The sequence below is a fragment of the Vicugna pacos genome, chromosome 1, assembly GCF_048564905.1.
Source record: "Vicugna pacos chromosome 1, VicPac4, whole genome shotgun sequence".
Lineage (NCBI taxonomy): Eukaryota > Metazoa > Chordata > Mammalia > Artiodactyla > Camelidae > Vicugna > Vicugna pacos.
Window position 1 is genome coordinate 5,205,981 of NC_132987.1, and position 22,684 is coordinate 5,228,664.

The 22,684-nt window shown below is 53.1% G+C and overlaps 1 protein-coding gene across 2 annotated transcripts in view; it reads right to left on the reverse strand.

Moving 5' to 3' along the window:
• Positions 1-17,593: 17,593 nt before the first annotated feature.
• The window catches only part of TBC1D5 (TBC1 domain family member 5), a 497,763-nt gene continuing 492,672 nt past the window's right edge, over positions 17,594-22,684 (reverse strand). For both annotated transcript variants that reach the window (XM_072946459.1, XM_072946400.1), the window contains one exon: positions 17,594-21,330. In XM_072946459.1, coding sequence (XP_072802560.1) covers positions 21,049-21,330 — 282 coding nt within the window. In that variant the 3' untranslated portion in view covers positions 17,594-21,048. The remainder of the gene's footprint in view (positions 21,331-22,684) is intronic.

Consider the following 22,684-nt stretch of genomic DNA (forward strand, 5'->3'; position numbering starts at 1 on the left):
AAATAAAGATATATCTGTAATAAATAAAGTAATAAATAAAAAAGGTTAAATGCCCCTTGTCCTGGGACACACCAGTGCTGGTCCTCCTCCAGAGATGACGCCCTCCCTTCCCAGGTGCCAAGGCCACACTGACTCGCCGTGCTGGTCTGTTAATTTTTTATTTTTATTTTTTGGAAACCTTGAAGAACTGTAACCCTGACTTGTTTGATGTTCTTTATTCTGACAAGATATAAACCTGTGCTGAAAACTCTGTTTCTCCAGAGCAGTTCCTTAGAGTAACTTGAGAAACAGGCTTCCAGGCTAGTCCTTGGTTTGGTTCAAATAAAACTCTTTTCTGTTCTTATCGTTGATTGTTGATTAATTGTTTTCTTCAGTGCTGAGAGCCCCTGTAGGGCACAGGACGGCCCAGGATATTCCTGCAGGAGAAAGCCTCAGGCAGAGTGTCCCGGGCTGGCGAGCAGCAGTGTTCTTGGCTGAGGATGGAGGACGGATGTCCCCGAGTTTTGAGCCAAACCTGATCAGTGTGAGGGTCTGTGCCCTGGCCCATGGTAGGCTCACAGGACCCCAGGTGCTCATGGCCTGAGGCCTGGGACTTGGCTGATTCTGGGGCAGGGAATCTGCTTGTGTGTGAACTTGAGAGCTGGAGAGGGTGGGCTGGTCACTTTAACAGCCAGTGGGCAGAGTCTGCTTTTCAACAAAGGTTACCATGGAGAACATCAGAGCTGAGAGATTCTGATGACATTGTTTGAACCCCTCCTTTAAAAAAAAACCGTTTTAAGGGGAAAGGGTGGGAGGGTGGGATAAATTGTAATAACCTATAATGAAAAAGAATACAAAAAAGCATATATATGTGTAAATGAATCACTATGCTGTACACCAGAAACTAACCCAACATTGTAAATCGACTCAACTTCGATTTTAAAAAGTTTTAAAAATTGTGTTGTAAAAAATCGCAAAGATTTTCATTGCTAAAAATTATGTAAGACATCCATAACAAAATGACGATTTCAGCAATTTTTCGGTGCCCAGTTCTGCAGCGTGGAGAAGCTCCACCTTGCTGGGCTGCCTTTTTTTTTTTTTTTTTTTAAGATTTTGAACACGTGTTCTCCGGGGGGCACGACCACTGTGATCTGTATTCAGGGACTGCTAGGGCACCTGTCTGCACAGTCGGTCAGCAAACATAAAGTGTCCTCTGGCCGAAGCGTTCGACGTATGTGTGGGAGCCCAGGCCTCCGCACTGCCCAGGATGTAGGTGTCCGGCCGCCCCTTCGGCCCAGATGGTGACCTGGAGGAAAGCGCTGACTTCCTAGCCCAAGGGAGGTGCTGGGGGGGCGGTGATGGCATTTCTCTTTCCCTGGGGACCAGCACTGGTTCCAGCTCCTGCTGTCTGCCTGGTCTGAAGCCACGTAGCTCCGGGTTTATTTCTACCCATCGTTTTGAGAAGCGTTTCCCCTGTCCCCCAGCTTCCTCGAGGTAGCAGGTGTAGACACACACACAAACCAACACAAGCCAGGCTCTGATTGGGACCATGGTCCCCAAGTCACCTCCTCTCCACTTCCCCTGCCTTTAGTTGAGCCCGGGTCCCGCTGGGGTGCGGAGAGGTGTCAGCGCAGGGCCTTGTCAGCCAGACCCCCTCCTGACCGGGGCAGTTTCTGGGGCTGCAGACCCCTTCCCTGGAGGCTGCCCACGTGGCGGTGGTGCGCGGCTGTGCCGGCCTCTCCCTGTGGCCTCAGCCACGTGACTTGACAGGAGGCTGTGCTGAGGGGACGGGGGTGGGGCGCCCGTGTTCCCGGCCTTCGGGGTAGGACCTTGAACTTCACTTCTCAAAGCCCTTTCTGAGAAAGCGTTCTGGGGTCAGGATCTGGCTCCGGTGAAGAGGTTTTTAGACCCATGGAAAGCTGCGTGCCTTTGATCTTCCAAGCAGTTCAAGGAGTTTGCCAGACATGAAAGGCCAGATGAACTCGGGATCAGCGCACTGTCTGGCCGCCAAGGAGAGCTTTCTGTGTGCTTGGTTTTTTTTCCCTCTGCAGATGTTAATAGTCTGTCTTTCTTTGGCTCCTTTCTCCCTCTCTCCATCTCTGCATCAGCCTTGGAGGCACAGATGTCTCCCGGTGTGTGTCTGTCTTCATGTTCCGCTGGGTTTCTGTGTGTCCATCTCTCTGTGTGTCTCTCTGGCTATTTCTTTCTCTGCCTTGGTCTGGCTCTCTCCATTTGTGCGTGTATCTGTTTCTCTCTGTCTCTGTCTGTCTCTCTATCTCTGTGTTTCATTCTCTCTCTCTCTCTCTGATCTAGTCCAGCAATCTTGGCACGCGGACATGGATGGGTCAAAGCTGGCTGCGATTGGAAACCGCAGGGAAAGCAGCCAGGGCTGGTCTATCTGAAGGGGAACATGCCGTCTGTTTCCTGCAGGACCTGAGCGGACATCCTGTCCGGCCCCCTGTGCCTCATCCTGCCCCACGGGCCCCTCTGGGGAGCTTCAGTTCCCATCGCCCCCACCCCCTGCCCCACACACCCCTGTCATGGGCCTGTTCCTGGGTCACACAAAGCAGCTTTATTCTCAGGATGGCTTAGACCTAAGGGGGCAGAAAAGCAGCACAAGACGTTCCAGCTGCAAGAGACGCTTAGGATGTATATGCAGCTAATTAATCAATAAAATATTATACAGGACACCTGAGTAATCCAGCCCCATCCCTAAGTGCCCTGGTGGTCACCAAATGATCTGAGAGCTCTAACAGGGAAAGCTCTATATGTGGGGGTCACTAATGGTGAGCAAAGGTGGCCTTTAATTTTGAGCTGTGTCCAGGGGGTGTGGGGTCTGGCACGCCCACGGGGAAACAGAGACCCCAGGAGGCCGTCAAAGCGATGGAGGACCAAGTCTGTCTCTCTGAATCTGAGTCACCACCTCCCTCCCTCCTGGGCCACAGACACACAGGTCAGACGTCTCCACTCAGCCCAGAATGCCAGGGCCTGGCCTCAGGACACCTGCCCCGAGCAATGGCAGCAGGGGGAGGGCCAGGGCAGATGTCGGTGTGGAAAGAGCTCCAGGCCCGCTGGCGTCTGGGAATGGCTTTGTCCAGGAAGGGGTGACTGACCAGGAGAAGGCTGGGCTAGAAAGAGGGGCAGGCCCGCACGACTGAAGCCCAAAGGTCGCGGGGAGAGAACCCGCAGAGCTGGGTGTGGAGTGTGAGCAGGAGGGAGGTGGCGGGAGCAGCCGTCTGGGTTGGCAGAGACGGGATTGCAGGCATGAAAGGCACGTGAGCATAACAACGTCTAGTGTAGGAAGAGAAGCCCGGCAGCTCTGGGACGGGGGCGGGGGTGCAGGGGCAGAGGCCAGGCAGGCGGCATCCAGAAAACAGACTGAAATGGAGCCTCCACGAGGAGAAGCTGATCTAAGCAGATGCGACCCAGCCCCAGTGCACAGTGCCTTGGCCATGTGTGCATGTGTGCCTGCCTGCCTCTGTGCACGCGTGTGTGTGCATGTGTGTGTGGTGCCTTAGCAGCCTTTCACTAAATTCCCATCCGTGGCTAATCCCCTCGCCACCCCGCGCCCCTCCTTGCAGACCCTTCAGTCCGTGAGCGCACAGAAAGGGTGGGCACATGACATAGGGGGCAATTTCTTACAGCTGGGGGAAGGGAGGAAGGTGGGGAAGGCTGGGACTCGTTCGCATTCTCCCCTCTCCCATGAAGCAACTCCCTGAGAGGCTTGGGCAGCTTTATTCGCCCCATCCCACAAACCACTCAATCGTCCATTGACAGAAGAAAGGCTGGACCAGATGTGGGACGTGCACACAGAGGACACCACTGAGCCACAAAAAGGAGCCACTGGAGAAGCCTGCAGCCCCGGGCTAGTGTCACGGACTGAGCGACAGGGACACACTCTGCGTGATACCCCCACCACGTGCGCATCCACCGCAGGCGCAGGCACAGGCACAGGCGCAGGCGCAGGCGCCCCTGTGGCAGGAAGCAGGTCGGTGGTGCTCCAGGGAGCTTTCTAGGGTGAGGACGATATTCTCTGTCTCTATGGGGTGATGGTTACAAGGGTGCTCGCACTCATCAAAACTCATCGACTTGACTCTCTGAGATCTGCTTTACGTAAACTCTAACCCAGTTACAGAAAAACTGGCCTCCAATTATGAGAAAGAAGGAAAGGTGGGAAGAAGGAGGAAAGCGGAGGAGCAGGATGTGGTCGGGGTCGCCGCAGGGAAAACCAAGGCGTCCACCAGCCCTGAAGACCGGCCTCACAGACAGGGATGCCCCTCCCGGGCCGCCACGGCCCCCTGGATGCCGGGCACGGCCCTGAGCTCCTCGGGTGCCCCCTGCTCCCCCTGGTCTCCCTGCTGTGGGCCCCAGGGGCAGAGCCTTCCAGGTTTCAAGAGAAGCCAGAAGTCCTGATTTTCAGTCTCACTGTTTGTAACGCTGGCAGCTAACGCCTAACATGCAGAACGGGGAGGGGTGCTCACAGAAACCCCAGTCCCAGTGCCCGTTTCCCACCTCGTCTTGGAAGCCTGTCATCAGAGCCCTTCAGCTGACAGCAGGGCCATGGGGCCCACCATGAATTCTGATTCTCTCCGTTCAAGCCAACAGCCCAGTGGCAGGCAGGAAAAGGGCCATCCTAGACCAGGAAGGGCTTCTGGGCAGGGCATCCCTGCTGAGATGGTGAGAACCAGGTTCTTGGGGGAGCCAGCCCGGTCCATATCTGATCTCGGCCACTCGCTCACTGTGAAACGCAAGGCAAGTTATCCAACCTCTCTGTGCCTCAGTTTTCCCTTCTCTAAAATGAGACAACAATACTTACTTCCTAGGGCTGTGCAGATGATTCCATGAGTTAATATACATAAAGCCCTCCCAGTCCTAGCCTGTAAATGCCTGCTAACGAGACCTTTCCCTGCTGGGAAAACAGTGTAAGGCCACTTACAGATGGGGGTTGATGAAAGACTCCTGTAAGTAAACCAGTGAAGTCTTTGCTCTCAGTTTGAGTCACTGCGGGTTACTAGTGTGCGGGCTTTGCTCCCAAAGAGAAGGTGGGTTCGAAACCCACTCAGCGGCGGAGCCCTGGGCCAGCCGGAGTCTTGTTCTGGCTTCCCTCCTGCCTCATCCACTGTGAGCGGAGGTGCTCCCCCTCCCTGACTCCGGCCTCGGCTTCGGGAAGTGCTCGGCCCGGAGGATGTCCGCAGGCTCCTGCAGGCGGCGGCCTGAGGGCTGTGCGCGCCCCTCTGCTCCACTCCGCTCACACTGCCCTCGCCTTGCTGGTCCAGGACGACGGTTCAGAGAGCCTAACGTAGAAGATCCCCTTGAATTCCGACCACGGTCCTGGGAGAGGGGCTTGTCAACCCATTTTACAGACAAAGAAACTGAGGCCCACTGGGGTCCTGGGACTTTTACCACCGTCACGCCACTGATTGGAGCCCCAGCGCCTGCGCACTCTGACCCATCACCTCTGGTCTCAGGTAGGGGCTCTGGATTTGAGTCCCTGGGACACCACACCCAGTTGCAAAAGCTCCTCCCCTCCAGTAGGCATGAGGGGTTCAACGGGGGTGGGTGGGATCAGATTGGGGGAGGGACAGAGGGGACACTGAGATAGGAAGTGCTGAGAGCAGAGACCCCACTGCCACCACCAACTGGCCCAGTCACACCCAGGTAGAGGGGTGGGGGGGGTGGAACTGCTTCACGGGAAAGTTGCTTCTCCTGTGGAAGCTGTTTCTCACGTGCCACCTGCCACAGCCCTTCACCTAGTCCATCTCGTGATGCCCCCTGCAGGTAGGCCCAGCAGCTCCCCCTTACCCAAGGAGAAACTGAGGCTCTGGGCGGTTGAATGACTTGACTGGGCTCACCCTGCTGAGAATCGCATCCATCCAGTGTGGGTGACTTCAGAACCATTCTCTTTGGGGAACGCTTAATTCTTGTCTCTGCCCTACAGTTATAAGTAAAAACACACGTGGGACTCCTGGCCTGCCTCCTGCTGGGATGTGTTCATTAAAACGAACCAAAGCGACACCTTCCTCGCCTGGCATCATGGAATGTGGTATTCCTCAGGTCACTTTGCTAGAACTCCCTGCTTGAAGCACTTTGACTTCTGTAATTTTCAAGGTTGGAGTTGAGAATCACTCTTAAATCTCTTAAATGCACTCCATCTGTTAATGCCTGTTGAGGAACGTACGAATTCCGATCTTTTCTCGAGGGCTCTGTATCTCTCGTGAGCGCCCCCCCTGCGGCAGGACACAGATATACCGCCTGACCCGCCCGCCTTTCTGCTTTATGGGATGGTTTTTAAGTTTCACCTCCACTGTCCAATTATCAACTGTAACTCCAGCTGCTGTCAAAAGCCATTTCCACACCCTCTAAACTGCTGTGGGCAAGCAGACAAGACGGCCAGACCTTTCGGGTGTGTGTAAAATGGGCCTTACGAATCCGGGCCGACGGCCGATGGCACTTCCACCGGGACTCTGTGACATTTACAACACCTCCTATTGCCTCTCCGTGTCTGGTCTGCCTTCTTCCCGACTCTCACTTGTGTTCCAGACGTCTGTGTTGCTACATATACTACATCCACGGAAGTGAAGATCTGCACTTGAGGCTGGAGTAATTAATGTAAGGAAAATCCATGGGCTGGAGGAGGGCAGAAACAATAAAGTTCATGCATCGAAGGCTATTTAGCAACCTGTACACAGGCGTAATTAGCAGCTTTATTTCTAAGAGCCCCAAACTACAAACAGCCCAAATGTCCTTCAGTGGATGAAGAGATAGATAAACATGCAACCACAGGCTACTCTGTGGCAAAAAGAGGGCACCGATTAGTGATGCACATGACGCGGGTTGCAAGAGCCTTAGGCTGAGTGGAAAAAGCCGGTCCCTAAAAGGCTACATACTGATCCAGGTTATCCAATGCTGGAAAATGAGAAAAATGACAGCAGTGGAGAGCTGACTGCCAGGCTAGGGGTTAGGGAGGTTTGATAGCTGAGGGGAGCTCCTTGTGGTGTGTGTGGTGACCGCATGGTGGCTGTGTCAATCTACCCGTGGGATAATGTTTCACAGCACTTCACACCCCTTCCATTAAAGTGCAGGTAAAAAGGGTGAAATCTGCATAGGGTCTGCATCTTAGTTGATGTCCTGACCTTGATAACTGTGCTGGTTACCTAAGATGCTATCATTGGGGAAGCCAGGTGAGGGGGACAGGGGAACTCTCTGTCCACAGTTTTTGCAATTTCTCCATGAGTCGAAAATTGTTTCAAAATAAAAAGTTAAATTTCTTTCTTTAAAAGCTAATGTTTTGGAAGCTCAGCTTGCTATTTCCAGAGGCCCTCTGTTGGCGCCCTTGTCTGTGCTGCTCCCAGTACCTGTCAGCAAGCAGAGGTAAAAGTGTCACTATATGCCGACAACATGTTACTATACATAGAAAACCCTAAAAGGTCCACACAAAAACTACTAGAGCTGATCGAAGAATTCAGCAAGGTAGCAGGTTACAAGATTAATGTTCAAAAATCAGTTGCATTTCTTTACACTAACGATGAATCAACAGAAAAAAGAAAGTAAAGAAACAATCCCCTTTAAAATAGCACCCAAAGTAATAAAATACCTAGGAATAAGTCTAACCAAGGAGGTGAAAGAATTATACACAGAAAACTATAAACCATTGATGAAGGAAATTAAAGAAGACTTTAAAAAATGGAAAGATAGCCCATGCTCTTGGATTGGAAGAATCAATATTGTTAAAATGGTCACACTGCCCAAGGCAATCTACAGATTGAATGCAATCCCTATCAAATTACCCAGGACATATTTCACAGAACTAGAACAAAGCATAATAAAATTCATATGGAACCACAAAAGACCTAGAACTGCCAAAGCATTACTGAAGAAAAAGAAACAGGCTGGAGGAATAACTCTCCCAGACTTCAGACAATACTACAGAGCTATAGTCATCAAGACACCATGGTAATGGTACAAAAACAGACATACAGACCAATGGAACAGAATAGAGAGCCCAGAAATGAACTCACAAATTTTTGGTTAACTAATCCTTGACAAAGGAGACAAGAATATACAATGGAATAAAGACAGTCTCTTCAGCAAAAGGTGCTGGGAAAACTGGACAGCACCATGTAAAGCAATGAAGCTAGAACACTCCCTCACACCATACACAAAAATTAACTCAAAATGGATCAAAGACTTAAACACAAGACAAGATACAATAAACCTCCTAGAAGAAAATATAGGCAAAATATTATCTGACATACATCTCAAAAATGTTCTCCTAGGACAGTCTACCCAAGAAATAGAAATAAAAGCAAGAATAAACAAATGGGACCTAATGAAACTTACAAGCTTCTGCACAGCAAAGTAAACCATAAGTAAAACAAAAAGACAACCTATGGAATGGGAAAAAATTTTCGCAAATGAAACCAACAAAGGCTTGATCTCTGGAATACATAAACAGCTCATATGACTTAATAAGAAAAAAATTAACAATCCAATCCAAAAATGGACAGAAGACCTAAACAAGCAATTCTCCAAGGAAGACATACAAATGATCAATAGGCACATGAAAAAATGCTCAGTATCACTAATTACCAGAGAAATGCAAATCAAAACTCCAATGAGGTATCACCTCATAACCGGTCAGAATGGCCATCATTCAAAAGTCCACAAATGGCAAATGCTGGAGAGGCTGTGGAGAAAAGGGAACCCTCCTTCACTGCTGGTGGGAATGCGGTTTGGTGCAGCCACTGTGGAAAACAGTATGGAGATTCCTCAAAAGACTAGGAATAGACTTACCATATGACCCAGGAATCCCACTCCTGGGCTTATATCCAGAAGGAACCCTACTTCAGGATGACACTTGGACCCCAATGTTCATAGCAGCACTATTTACAATAGCCAAGACATGGAAACAGCCTAAATGTCCATCAGCAGACGACTGGATAAAGAAGAAGTGGTATATTTATACAATGGAATACTACTCAGCCATAAAAACCGACAACATAACACCATTTGCAGCAACATGGATGCTCCTGGAGAATGTCATTCTAAGTGAAGTAAGCCAGAAAGAGAAAGAAAAATACCATATGAGATTGCTCATATGTGGAATCTAAAAAAAAAAGAAAAAAACAAAAACAAACAAAGCATAAATACAAAACAGAAACAGACTCATAGACATAGAATATAAACTTGTGGTTGCCAAGGGGGCAGAGGATGGGAAGGGATAGACGGGATTTCAAAATTATATAATAGATAAACAAGATTATACTGTATAGCACAGGGAAATACACACAAGATCTTATGGTAGCTCACAGAGAAAAAAATGTGACAATGAATATATATTTTTTCATGTATAACTGAAAAATTGTGCTCTACACTGGAATTTGACACAACATTGTAAAGTGATTATAAATCAACAAAAAATGTTAAAAAAAAAAAAAAAGCTAATGTAAGAAAGCCGTAGGAACCCCTTCTGGGTGATCTTGTGTTCTCAATTCTACCATCTTCCCTTTCCAATGGGGTGTTTTTCATTTGTGTAAAACATCGCAATATAATTTAATATGCCTTGATGGCCCATTTAATCATGTTGTCCAAACTCTCCTTTCTGGTTTTTTTTTGTTATTATTATAATTATAAAAATAATTATTATTCCTCATGACTTTTTCTGAACTCGTTCATCGACCCAAACCAATGCCCAGGTTTACAACAGGCACGAGCCCAGAGGAGGCTCAGAGTAGGGACGGGGCTGGCAGGAGCGGTGATGTTGGGCTGTCACGTCCAAAAGGACATATATTGATTTTTTTTAAAAAATTATTGCTTCCCCAGTGCCTAGAACAGTGTCTGAAATGCTCAATAAATATTCACTGAATGCATGTCTGTGGGCCCAGAGGTACGTGTCGATGTGACCACAGAACAGGCACGGGTCTGTCTTTCTTTTTTAGGGGGATACTACCAACATACGTGATATTTGGAGATGGATTTCCTCCCATGCTCTGCTATCTGCGGGTCTAGATTCCTGGTTGTCTTTGCTTGAACTGTATCTAAGTGGAACCTCCTGTAGGTCCTCCCCCTGGTTTGGCTTTGGGGCTCACCCTCGTCTGTGGCATCCATCCTGTAGGGTGTACTCAAGTTCATTCCCTCATCGGCCGAGCAGCTTCCCCTTGTATGGCTGGTCCACACTTTCCTTCTCTATCTCCTATCGATGGACATGGCGTTGCTTCCACTTTGGGGCTGTTACGAGCACGCGTCTGTGTGAGACGAGCACGCGTCTGTGTGAGACGCGCACTTCATTTTCCCTGGGCACGGACGCAGGAGTGGGCTCGCCTGTAAGTGCATGTTTCACTTTCTTAGCAGCTGCCAAATTGCCTTCCAAAGTGGTTGCACCATTTCCCACTCCTCCCAGAAATGACGGAAGTCCCGGTTTCTCCCCTTCTTCACTCTCCCATCAGACACCCCCTGTTGTTACTGGCAGAGACTGTTGCTTCCCTCACTGATCAGTTGACCCTCTGCTTCTGCAGCCGTGAGCTCAGAGCCCCAGATTCCAGGCTCTGCAGGGACGGAGAAGAGTGCCTGCACCCCAACCTCCAGGAGTCCACACTTGACAGCCCCCCATGTAATTCTGTCCAGTCCCTGCCTCTCACTTCATCAGTAAGGAGACTGGACTGGGGCCCAGAGACGGGAGGTGACTCGCCCAGGGTCATCCAGCTGAAGCAGGGCCAGGGTGGTATTGACGCCCCATGCTCCCTCCTGACACACCAAGTGTCTCTAGTCCGTCTGTCTGTCCCTCTTTTGCCCTGACCTCTCTGCCTTTGCTTATGCTGTTCCCCGACAGCTACGCTAACCTCCCTTCGATTCCATCAATGCCTCAGGGGCCCCCTTAGGAAGCCCCTCCTCACAGGCTGCCCTGGGCTCCCCACCTCCATCCCATGTTGCCTAGGGGAACACTAGGGGCCGGTGTCTCATGGGTAGAGTGAACTTGAACCTGGCTGGGGTCCTTCCAGCTCTGGGATGTCTCTGGGATGGTGGGTGAGAATCACACACAGGGGCTGGGTCACTGGGTGCAGGAGACCCCGCACAGGCCAGTGCTCGCTCGAGGACCCCTATGAACACCTTTTAAGGTTCTGCTCAGGGAAAAAGAGGGAAGGGGCCTTGAAGGATGTGATGAGCTGTGGCCTGTAGCTCTGTTAAGTGGTCCCCCTGGAAGGGGCATCTGCTGAACCCACAATGGGGGTCTTGATGTCTGGTCCGGCCTCAGGAGGCGTGAGGCCTCAAGTCAGGCCATTCTGGGGCTCCTGGGGTCTTGTTTCCTCCTCTAAACATGGAGTGGGGGGGATGGGAGCCCTCGCAGCAGGATTCTGCTTGAAGGACCTCCTCAGACCACCAAGCTTCCCCATCCTGCCTTCCCTCCTCCTCTGAATGGTCCTTTCCTCTGTGAGAAGGCCTCACTCCAGGCCTGGGCCAGGCGGTAACGGGCCCGACTGGGCTTGTCTGCTGGCTCTGGCTGTGATGCTGTCCAGGGCCTGGGGGCCAGCAACATGGGGACCAGCTGGTAGGAGGCAGAGGGGCCCTGCCCCCAGAGGCCAGGGTGGGGAGAAGCCTCGTGGTACAGGTGTTTGGTCAAGTCCTAAAGCTACCCACTCATGGCTACATATCCACGGAGAAGCGACCTGTGTCCCACGAAAGCCTGGGCCAGTCTGAGGTGATAATCCTTAAGTCAACTTAAGTTCAGACCCTTAGACATTCTAGAAGCCTTCACCTCTGACACACACAGCCCCGGAATGATGGCAGGGTCCCAGAGAGGCCTTGGCGTCCCCAGATCACACAGGCTCTCATTGCAGGGACCCTGGGCAGCTCTGGAGCAGGACTTGCCTGGCTGCTCAGCACGAGCCAGTTCCCACCCTGGGGATGCCAAGCAGCCTGGGCACTTTGCTCCCTGCCCAGGGCCCCAGGACACGCTGCCCTCTCTGTCTGGATCACCACCCCCCAAAACTGCTGGGTCCACCCCAAGCCCCAGGTCAAAACCTCACCTCCTTGGGGAAGCTGGCCCACCGCCCTTGCTCCTGCTCTGGGGCAGGTCATGTCCTTCTACCCATCTTGACTCAAAAACTGTCCCACTTGGACCTGTCAGGAGCTCCACAGGGGACAGTGAGCCCTCCTGGCAGGCAGTTCCTTTGCTGAGGGGGGAGCTGCAGCGGGGTCCACCCCACCTGTGTCCCTGGTAAAGGGTCAGCTGGCCCGTGTCATCCCCGGTGCAGTGCAGGAAGTGGACCCCACCCTGCAAATGTGGTTTTGGGGGCCTTCCTCATAGGGTGGGGGGACAGGCCAGCATCTGTTGGGCTCTCACCACAGGCCCACACTTTACTTGCTTGAACTCATCTGCTCCTCTCGGCCCGAGAGCAGGCAGTCCTTCCGTTTTGGGGTAAGAAAATCAAGGTTCAGAGAGACTGTGCGAGTTGCTCGAAGGCACCCAGCTTGCGTGGGGCAGAGGCCCTTCCTGGACCCAGCTCCACTGGCTGCCCAGTCCCGGGTTCCTGCCACCACACCGTGTCCCTGGAGAGGCTCCGTGCTGTGTTCCCGACAGGAGAGGCGCACAGAGGGCGGTGCCCGGGCCCAGAGGGGTTGAGGATTCTGAAGCCGTACCTATGCAGGAAAATCTGGGTCACTCACTGCAGTCTGACTGGTCTCCTTAAAGAAAAGGGCCAGCATCCCCATTGTCACCCTGGTCATGAGCTGATTCACAGATGGTGACAGGGTTCTTCCCAGGTGTGTCTGAAAAAAGAGCAGCAGGTTCAGAGGGCGTCTTGCAGATGCGTCGGAGCTCAGGGAATATGGGTAAGGAGGCGGGTGGACCAGACCTCTCCTGGGGGTGGGGGCAACCCTCGGGTACTAAGCAGGTACTAAGGTACCAAGACGCCTGCCCCTTCTCCAGCATTCTGGCGAATCCCCATTGCCACGGGGCTGGACTTATGCCCGAAGTCGACTGCAGTCTGGGACGAGCACCTGCTGAGTCCCTCAGAGGGTGGCTTGGAGCCAGCACGCCCATCCTCCACACCTGGTCTGCAACTGGTTTCTGAAACTGTCCTCCTGCCCCCCGCCCCGGGAGCGCCTCCTGCCCCTGGACAGACGACCAGACCTCCCTTCCTTGGATAGATTAGGAGGACATCCCAATTTTTGTGGATTAAAAGCCATTTTTCCTGCATTGCCTCCTCCTCTGAGGGACAACCGAGCTCTGCTACAGCTGCGAGCGGCTCTCTTCTTGGCTGAAAAAGTCCTTCCGGACACGTGGCCACTGAACTCTGTGTGCTCTTCAGAGTTGGGTAAGATTACGGTCACTTCCTTGAGGAATTGTCTGAGTTTTTAAACTGTAGGCATTAGTTGTTTATAAGATTAACCCAATAGTTGGTCAAGGCCCTGGATGGGGCCTTGGGGCGGCAGAGATTAATTTAGTGGGTCACTAATATAATGTGATATACAGTATTTGTCATTTGGAGCAACATAGATGGACCTGGAAATCATCATTCTAAGTGAAGTAAGCCAGAAAGAGAAAGAAAAATACCATATGAGATCACTTATATGTGGAATCTTTTAAAAATGACACAAATGAACTTACAAAACAGACAGACTCACAGACATAGAAAACAAACTTATGGTTACCAGGGGGAAAAGGGGATGGGAAGCGATAAGATGGAAGTTCAGGATTCGCAGATACATGCTACTAGATATAAAATAGATACACAACAAGGGCCTGCTGTCGAGCACAGGGAACTACATTCAATATCTCGTAATAACCTATAATGAAAAAGAATATACATATATAACTGAATCACTGTGCTGTACACCAGAAATTAACACAACATTGTAAACCAACTATACTTCAATTTAAAAAAGTCTTAAAAAAATATATATATATATATAATACAATGTAATGTCATGTAATATGGCAGAATGTCAGAACCAGAAGGCATCACACCCAGTCTGAGCACGTTTGTTTTGTGACTCATATTCTATTTCGGGGTGTGTGTGTGTGTGTGTGTGTGTGTCCACTTGCTCTCTCCAATGGAATGTGGTTGAAAATAACATTTGACTGTGGGGGCCAGGGCCTCTGACACTGGTGGGGCAGCATGAGCGGACGGTGGAGCCTCGAGGCGGCCAGGTCCCCGAACCACTGCGTGGGGAGGGCTACCCACGAACCAGGAAGCCCCGCGCTGCAGTTCTGTGAGTGAGAAATGAACTTTGTCTCATGTGAAGCCACTGACATCTTGGGACGTGAGTTACAGCTGCAGGCGTCACCCTGCGTAATACGTTGTAAAGTGTATTTCTTAATGTGGGTTACGGTCCAAAAAGTGTGAAAAAGCGCTAATCTAATCTAACCTCTACTTTTCAGGTGGGAGAAACCAAGTGTCAGGAAGGGTGCTGGTGCCCCACAGTCTCCTCCCTGAGCCTGGGTAGGAGGGTGCCTGCCGGGGTGGGGGTGGGCTGTGGCACCGAGGCAGGGAGCAGGGCTGACCACGGGGCATGGACTCCGGGTCCAGTGCTCCTCCCAGGCCACCTGTGCCTTAGGAGGGACTGACCCTGCGCCTGGGGACGCTGCCCACAGCCGGGGACAGGAAGGCTGCTGAGCCAGCTCTCACCTGGCTGCCGCTCGGGCTCTGTGGTTAAAGTCTCTGCGGCACGTCGGCAGACTTTCTCTGAAAGCCCAAGTTTCTCCGAATCTCTGAGGCCCAGAATTCTGAGAAACCCAGCAGAGCCTGGCCACCCCCATCAGCACACGAGGTGAACCACATGCACGCACAGATGTCCCAGGAGTCGCACCTGTCTGTGAGGCTACACGGTGAGGTTAGGTCCTGGTGCTGATGCTGGCCTTGGTCCCGCAGGCAGGCAGAGCCTGCCACCCCTGGGTGCTCCGGGCCACCTCAAATCCTGCCCTTCGGCTGCAGGGGCAGGGCTGCAGGCTGTGGGCCAAGGGAGCCACGTGATGCCCACCACCTACCCCTGTGGGGTGTTGTCAGTGGGAGTTAATCATGCCCAGTGCCTGGCATTTAACAAACAACACCCCCGTGAGGTGGCCAAGCTTGGTGCCCGCCCCACTTTAGGGATGAGGAAGTGGAGGCTGGCACAGCTTACCTGTCTCATCCCAAGTGCCCTCATAATGGGCTAGGGTGGGCTGGAGCCCTGACACCTTGAGGTTGAGTCAGACAGGCAGAGTCCAGGGAACTGGTGTCTGATGGGCGCTGAAATCTCTGAATGAATTTGTTGGTTAGGAGTAACGCCGACCTCCATCTCTCCCCAGTCTGTCACAGCTGGAATGAAAGCAAAAAATGACAAACAGGCTTAGGAAAAATGTGGGATGGGCTGGGTCTCCGAATCTGGGGAGAGATGGGGGTTTCCTAGCGCCCCCCTACCCCTGCATCCTTGGCTCCCAGGGTCCCAACTCATCACCTTTCCATCCATACACTGCTCCTGGGTCATCACTCCTATTCCGGGGGTCCGAGCTCAGTCCCTGCAAGGGAGACGGTGGAATGCGGTCCAGCTGTGCCCCTGCCCCGTGGGGAGAGGGACCTGGACTTCCTGAAGAGCCTCTGCTACACCGTCCTCACCTGAAACGATGTCCTTCGCCCCTTCACAAGGGCCGTGTGTTGCATGAGGGGGGCACTACCTTCTCCTCGACTGGACTCCAAGCTCCGAGGACAGGAATCCTGTGTCTTGCTTGCCACGTCTCTCTAGCCCCTAGAACTTAGTGAGTGCTCAACAAATATGGGTGAATGACCAGCTAAAGCTTAGGTCCTCTTTTCAAGAAAAGGCAAATACAGTAGGTCCTTGTTGTTTGCCTATTTTATACATAATAATGTGCATCTGTTAATCTCCCACCCCTAATTCATCCCTCCCTGCCCTTTCCCCTTTGGTAACTATAGTTTGTCTTCTATGTCCGTTGAGTCTGTTTTAAACCAAGATAGAATTTGTATTTTTTTTTAATTCCACATATAAGTGATGTCATAGGTATTTGTCTTTGTCTGACTTACTTCACTTAGTATGATGATCTCCAGGTCCATCCATGTTGCTGCCAATGGTATTATTTCATCCTTTTTTATGGCTGAGTAATATTGCATTGTATATATATATATACCACATCTTCTTTATCAGGACCTACTATGTAGCACAGGGAACTATATTCAATATCTTATAATAACCTATAATAGAAAAGAATCTGAAACAGAATATATGTATGTATCTGAATCACTGTGCTGTACAACCGAAACCAACACAACATTGTAAACCAACTATATTTCAATTAAAGAAAGATTCAAAACCAAGGACAGGACTGCTGGCTGTGATGGAGACGAATTGCAAAGTAGTAAAAGGCTGCTGGTCACTGCCCCTCTGGGCCGAAGGCTGCCCTGGGTGTCACCTGGCAAGGCGCTGGGCCAGGAGCAGGAACTAGGACCAGGGCCAGCAGGACCGTGGACGGGCCTGGGCCTGGTCCCTCCGCTGAGCACAGAGGAGCACAGAGCCCTGGTCTGCGAAGACTCTGGACCCACCTGGACCCCTGGTTTCCTCGCACTCGCCTGATGCTGGCCTTCTGCCTGCAGGAGGGGTCCTGGAGGGACAGGGTGTCAGGGGCTTGTGCCCAAGGGGGAGCACCAGGAGCTGAGTGAGTGGGGGAGGCAGTCGGGGGAGGCAGTCGGGGAAGGCGCTGCTCCCAGGACACTGGAACCCCCACCCCTTTCTGCAGGCACAGAGCAGCCCTGGGGGCTTGGGAGGACCAGGAGGGTGGTCCTGGGGTGAGGGCGTGTGAGCCCCTGCCCCACCTGCTGCACAGGGTCTGGGCTCCCGGCAACAGGAGGCGTTCATGGTGTCGCCTGTCAGGGGAGGCAGGGTCCCCATCACTGTCACCAGTGGGAACCGTCGGAAGAGCAGCCGGGCCCTCCAACCTTTTGATGGCAGAGCCTGTGGTCCACAAAGTCCCTTGGCTGGGGGCGTTGTGGCCCAGTAGGGAAGGCCCCTTCCTGGCTGGGCCTGGGACAGAGGCCTCGGCTGGGGCTGGGCCCAGGCACAAAATCTATCCAAGGTGTGCTGGCTCCATGGCTCTGCCGACGCTGTGAAGACGGCTCTTACCTTCTGAGTCTGTCATTTAAGACTTGGGATCTCCACCTTCTCCTCACCCTTCCCCGTGGCCTCCTCACCAAGCCCCACGTTAGCCGTGTAAGTGAGGTGACTGGGGCAGACGTGGCGCAGAGGATAGGCGGTGCGGAGGGGTGGCTTGCTGTCAGTGGAAGAGTGGGACCACACGGGCCCTGGGGGCTCCTGCAGGATGGAGCGTCACCTTTGACCCCGTCCTGCCTTCACCACGCGGCAGGTTCCAAGGCATGAGGTGTGATCCTCTGGTCCTCACCACAGCCAGGAAGGAGGTGACTGCTGCTACCCCAGTTTGCACGTAAACTGAGGCCCCAGTGGTTAAGCAACTTGCCCGAACTGTAGAGGAAGGGAGTGGTGGGGTCAGGGGTGAGCCTGGTCAGGCCTGCGCCCCAGCGCCCGGCCTCGGGCAGGTCTCGCCGGGGTCAGGCCTGGCCGGCCAGCACCTTGTGTGCCCACCCCCGGTGGAAACAAGTCAAGCTTTGTTCTCAGTTTCAATAAGTCTTTTATTATAATCATACAGGATGGGGTCACTTTGCCCAAGAGATAAGTCATTTCTTAAATCAATATGAGTTATAGAGTAAAGATGAGTGAGAAAAGCAGCGATCGGACAGAAACAGCACAGCTGCGTATCCCGTAAATCAAATGAGCTGTGCCCCTGGGAGGAGTGTGATCATGACAGCTTTTACATCAAAGTGGTCTCCAGCCTGTTTACAAGAACATTGTATTTTTAACACCATAAAAAGAGAGCTTTTGAAAGTAACACCTGGGAAGCGGGTTTGGCCCGTTCGAAGGAAGCCCGGCTTCAGCTTCCTCCTCCCTCCTCCCAGCCTCCACCCCCGCCTCCCCTACAGCCTCCCCAGGCCCTGCTCTGGACCCATGGGCAGCCAGGTAGGCACCTGTGGGGCAGGAGGGATGGGGTGGCCGCAGGTGCCCCAGGACAGCCCCTCAGAACACGGGGACACGGGCCTCCACACACCCTTGTTCCGTAGTGACCCCCGGGGGCAACTTCTTAGAGAAACACGAACATAAAAACAAAAATAATTGCGGCCACCTCTGGCAGGCTGTCGTAACTGTCACTGAGTTTTCCATTTGTTCGTCGTCTCTGACAAAGGAGAGGCATCGTTTGTGTTAGTGGCGGGGACTGGAGCACACGAGTCAGCTCAGCTGTGGGCAGACAAGGCAGGTCACGGGGGTCCTGGTTTCCTTTTAGCCACATTTACTCTGCAAAGATGTTACTTCTTGTCAGACTGCAGTTGGCAGGGGAGATGAGCAGGAGGTCATCTTTGGAAGAATAATCCAGCACAATTAACTGTTTAAAGTGTTACGTGACCCCTTGGCATACACACAAAGTAAGGCAAGTTAGAGTGACTTTCTTTCTTGATTCTGTAACTCGCAACTATAATTTACAGAGATCCATCTTAACTCAAATTTCCAAACAGATCTGAGAGGAATGGAGAATCGGGGCATGTATAAAAAAAGAGGAAGACAATGAGACTTAACCTATGACTGACCTCTTGAAAATATATTTAACTGCTAAACATCAAAACAAGAGAAGCTTCCAATGATTACCACATATGTTAAAGAAAAACTTAAAGGCTTCATATATTCAGGATTTTTAAAAAATGTGCAACAAAGCATAACTACTTGATAAAGTAATAAAAAGGAAGGAAAACGTATTCTTTAAAAGCACTGTAACTAATAAAAAGGCAAATGGTGCTTAACTCTGAAGAATAAAAACAAGTCACTTAAAAAAAATATAAGACAGTAATACAATCATGAACCCCATGAACCTATGGGAATTTGAGGGGGCCCCTCCCACGCCCCACTCCCCCTTGTGGGTTTCTTTTCTCTGAGGAGGGAGCGGCCCTGGGGGGAGGGGGCAAGAAGTGACACTCGGAGTGACCCCCTGGTTCTCACTGGGTGGGGGGCACTGGCGTGGAAGCGTAGATGGGGGACCAGCCCTGGCACGCTGGCGGGGGAGGAGCACTAGCCTCGAGCCTTGTGGGTGTGCTGGGGGTCTGGCGCCCCCGTGCCCAGTTGTCAGGGGACAGCTCCACACTGCCTGCCTCCTGCCAGGTCCTGCACAGCCGCCGGGCCACTCGCCATGTGGGGACCTCGGGAGCTCACGGGTGTCATCCAGGGGCCGTGTAGGTGGCAGCCCCCTACTCAGGGCGTCATCCCCACTGGGTGCCGAGTGGACCACTCAGGGTCAGGAGCTGGAGAGCCATCAGTGCACCTCAGTCACGACGGAAGGCAGACCGCCCTGTCATCTGAGCCGCTGGGTCAGGAGGAGGCTTCCCTGCTCCAGTTAAGAGCCAGATGGAAGGAATGGGGCTGTAGCTCAGGGGCAGAGTGTGTGCTTGGTGTGCATGAGGTCCTGGGTTTGCTCCCCAGGGCCCCTGTTAAGGGGGAAAAAAAACCAACTTATAGAGCTAGTTAACTCTCTCCACAGTGGCTGACTTGAGGCACTGATGTTTTTTTGGAGGGTTCTCTGAACGTCTACAGAGAAACCCACGGTGAGCAGAGCCAGGGCAGGGGCATGGTGGGGAGGTCTCTTCCTTCACACCCAGCTCCTCCCTTGTTGCCACGAGAGCTTTTACTGCCCAGAGTCCTCGCCGTCCTGGGAGGAGAAGCCCAGGGCACTGGCTGGTCCCCCCGGTGGAGGTGACAGGGCACTGGGTCACCTGGTCAGGAGCTGTTCGGGCAAGGAGGGGGACAGTGTCTTCTCCCAGGCCCTTCTCCTCCAGGAAGAAACAGCTCCGGTGGTGCCTTATGACCCTGACGGTTCCTTAAGCTGCCCACCAACGGGAAATCTCTGCTCTGTGCAGGAGCCCTGGTCCTACCCCGGGGGTGGTGCCTGGGGTGCCTGGCAGCTCCCACCCTTGGCTCCTGCAGAAGCCTGCATCCTCCTGGCACCCGGAGAGCTCTTGAGGAAGCCCTGGTCCCCCAGGTCCAAGGCCCTGTTCCCACTCTTGTAAGGCCGGTGGGAGCTCCCGACTCTGGGTGGGAATGAGCCTGGGTTTCCCCCTTTACAGTTGACAGGGGGACACGGCCCCCACACGACAGAAACTCTATCGGAGAATCGGCCGTCTGAAAGATGTTAATCCCTTAACGTCAGAGTCACATTTTCCTATTCAAGGAAGGAACATTCTTTCAACTTTTGAAATGAGTGTGGCAAAGACTGCTGTGAAGTGACCTCCTTTCTGGCTGTGAAAGATTCTAAAGGGTGAAGTGCAATCATTTCAGGAGGGGCAGCGATGGCCAGAGCTGATCTGGCCTGAGGTGTGGAAGTATCTTCTTTCATACATGAAAGTACTCTAAGCCACTTCACACCTAAATACGATTCCTAAGTTTAGACCCTGTTCCCAAGGATCACTGTAACTTCCTGCGAGGCTGCTTCCAGCCCATTCCTGGAATCCACTAGTTCTAGTCCATTTGGTTGCATCTGGCTCTGCTGTGTGGCTTCCTGGGGGAGGAATGAAGGATGACATAGGCCGAGAGCTTCAATTTCCAGAGGGAACGTTTTCTTGCTGTCAGTGAGATTTCCTCTGCCCGACGCTGGGGGAGGGAGGACCTGGAACTACCCTCTTCCTCCTCCGGACACACCTGGTGGCGTGACGACCCCTTCCTGGCTGCGGAGGAGGGGACGGGGGAGTGAATCTTGCTGAGGTCTGGTCTCTTTTGAGTGTGACACTGGGTACCTGACCCAGCTCCACCCCAGAGCGAGGGTGGGTGGGGGTGAGCGACTGCCGGAAAGCCCTGGTTGTGTTTTGGGGGAGGTCTGTCCATCTGCACGCTCACTGGCCCCCTGCCTTTCTCTGCAGGGCTCCTGGGGCCGCACTAAGGCCACATGCACGCTGGGAAGAGGCTGGGTTTCAGAGGCACGTCCCCCGGGGGGCCGGGGTGGGGCCTTGGGCGGCGGAGGTGGCCGGGCGGCCGTCAGAGGTCCAGGGGGCTCACGATGGTGAAGCCCGAGTCCTTGCTGTGACCGCTGCTGTCGTCGTCGGGGCTGGAGCTGGGGTTGCTGGAGGAGGCCGAGGCCGGGCCGGTCAGTGGGTCGGAGAACACCAGGGTGGGCCGGGCTGAGCTCCGGATGGGGCGCAGGGGCTGGGCCTGGCCCGACAGGGGCGCCCTGGGGCTGCCCCCCTCGTCTTCCTTGGAGAGGAGGATGAAGTCGTCCATGCCGCCTCCATCCGTGCGCCCTGGCGCAGCCACAGGGGCCTGGGAAGGAGTCAGAGCACAGGAGGTGGGGGGTGGGCAGAAACAGTGAAAGGGGGGGCTGGGCGGGGCCTGTGGGATCCTCCCAGACGGGCATGCAGACGGGTGCACGGCCCCAGGGAGCAGAGCAGGCCTCCCGTGGGATGGGCTGTTGCCCGGCCTGACTCATCACCCCTTCACCTCGGGGTCGAGGTCTCTCATCTGCAGCCGGGAAGGATGAGCCCAGCGTTTCCATCTGCGCCCCAGGGTGAGGTGACTGCGCAGGGAGTGATGTGCCCACATGTGAGGCCACAGGAACCCCGAAGCTGGAGGGACATGACTACTGCTTGTGGGAGGGAGTCAGGAGGGCCTAGCACGTTCCACCTGCTCCCCTACACCTCCCAGCCAGCTCGGCCTCTAGTTGTGCCCTTGGGGGTCTCCAGGGACAATGGTGGGGACTAGGGGGTTCTATAAACACATAAACCGAGAATGGTACTTTGCAAATAGTATAGCGATGGAATTGCTTTACTCTATAATTATTTCCCTTTCTTTCGAAGTAATTATGTGTTTTGTTTTTTAACTAAGGAAGCTGACATCCATGTACACTGGGAAAAGGTTTGGGGTTAAGATCAGAGATGCTCCTGCCAGCCCTGGGATGGAAGGGAAGCCACCGTCTGACCACGGAGGTTGCACTGCCAGCGTGGCAGGAAGAGCCCCTCGCCTCGTGCGGTTAAGTGGATGTAATGCCCACGCCTGCCCCCTGCCCCATCAGCCTGCTCCCCCTGCAGCGGGCGGGGACGGGGGCAGGGTCTGAAGTCCAACAAGTGGTGCAGAGCCCCTTGGCCGGAAGGCCCCCAGGTCCTCTGGCCTCCAGACTGGTATCACCGAGGCCACCTGTGGGCTGTGGGCAGAGCCTGGAAGGGAGCTGGCAATGCTTCTCAGGAAAATCCAGCCCCGATGGACAGACCCCTCTGAATCTCTGCTTCCTCAGTGACGGGGGGGCAAGTGGCTTAACGGCTCAGGTGCCTACCTCTCTGACAAGTGCCTACTTTTAGGAGGTCGAGGTGGCAGAGCATCGCTCAGTGGTAGAGCACATGCTTGGCATGCACAAGATCCTGGGTTCAATCCCCAGTACCTCTGTTATGTAAATAATAAATAACCTCTCTTTTTTTTTAAAAAAAAAAAAAGACAGGCTGACTTGGAGAACAGAAACAGAATTGGCACTAAAGATCCCAGTGCTGAACACCAGACCTGGAGGTTCTTCGCCTCAAGTTTTACAGCTGCTTACAGCCTATCGGCACATCAATTCCCAGAAAACGGAAGTGACCTGCGGCACCTGGCACCCTGGTCGTGGGGGACGTCATCTCAGGCAGCTCTG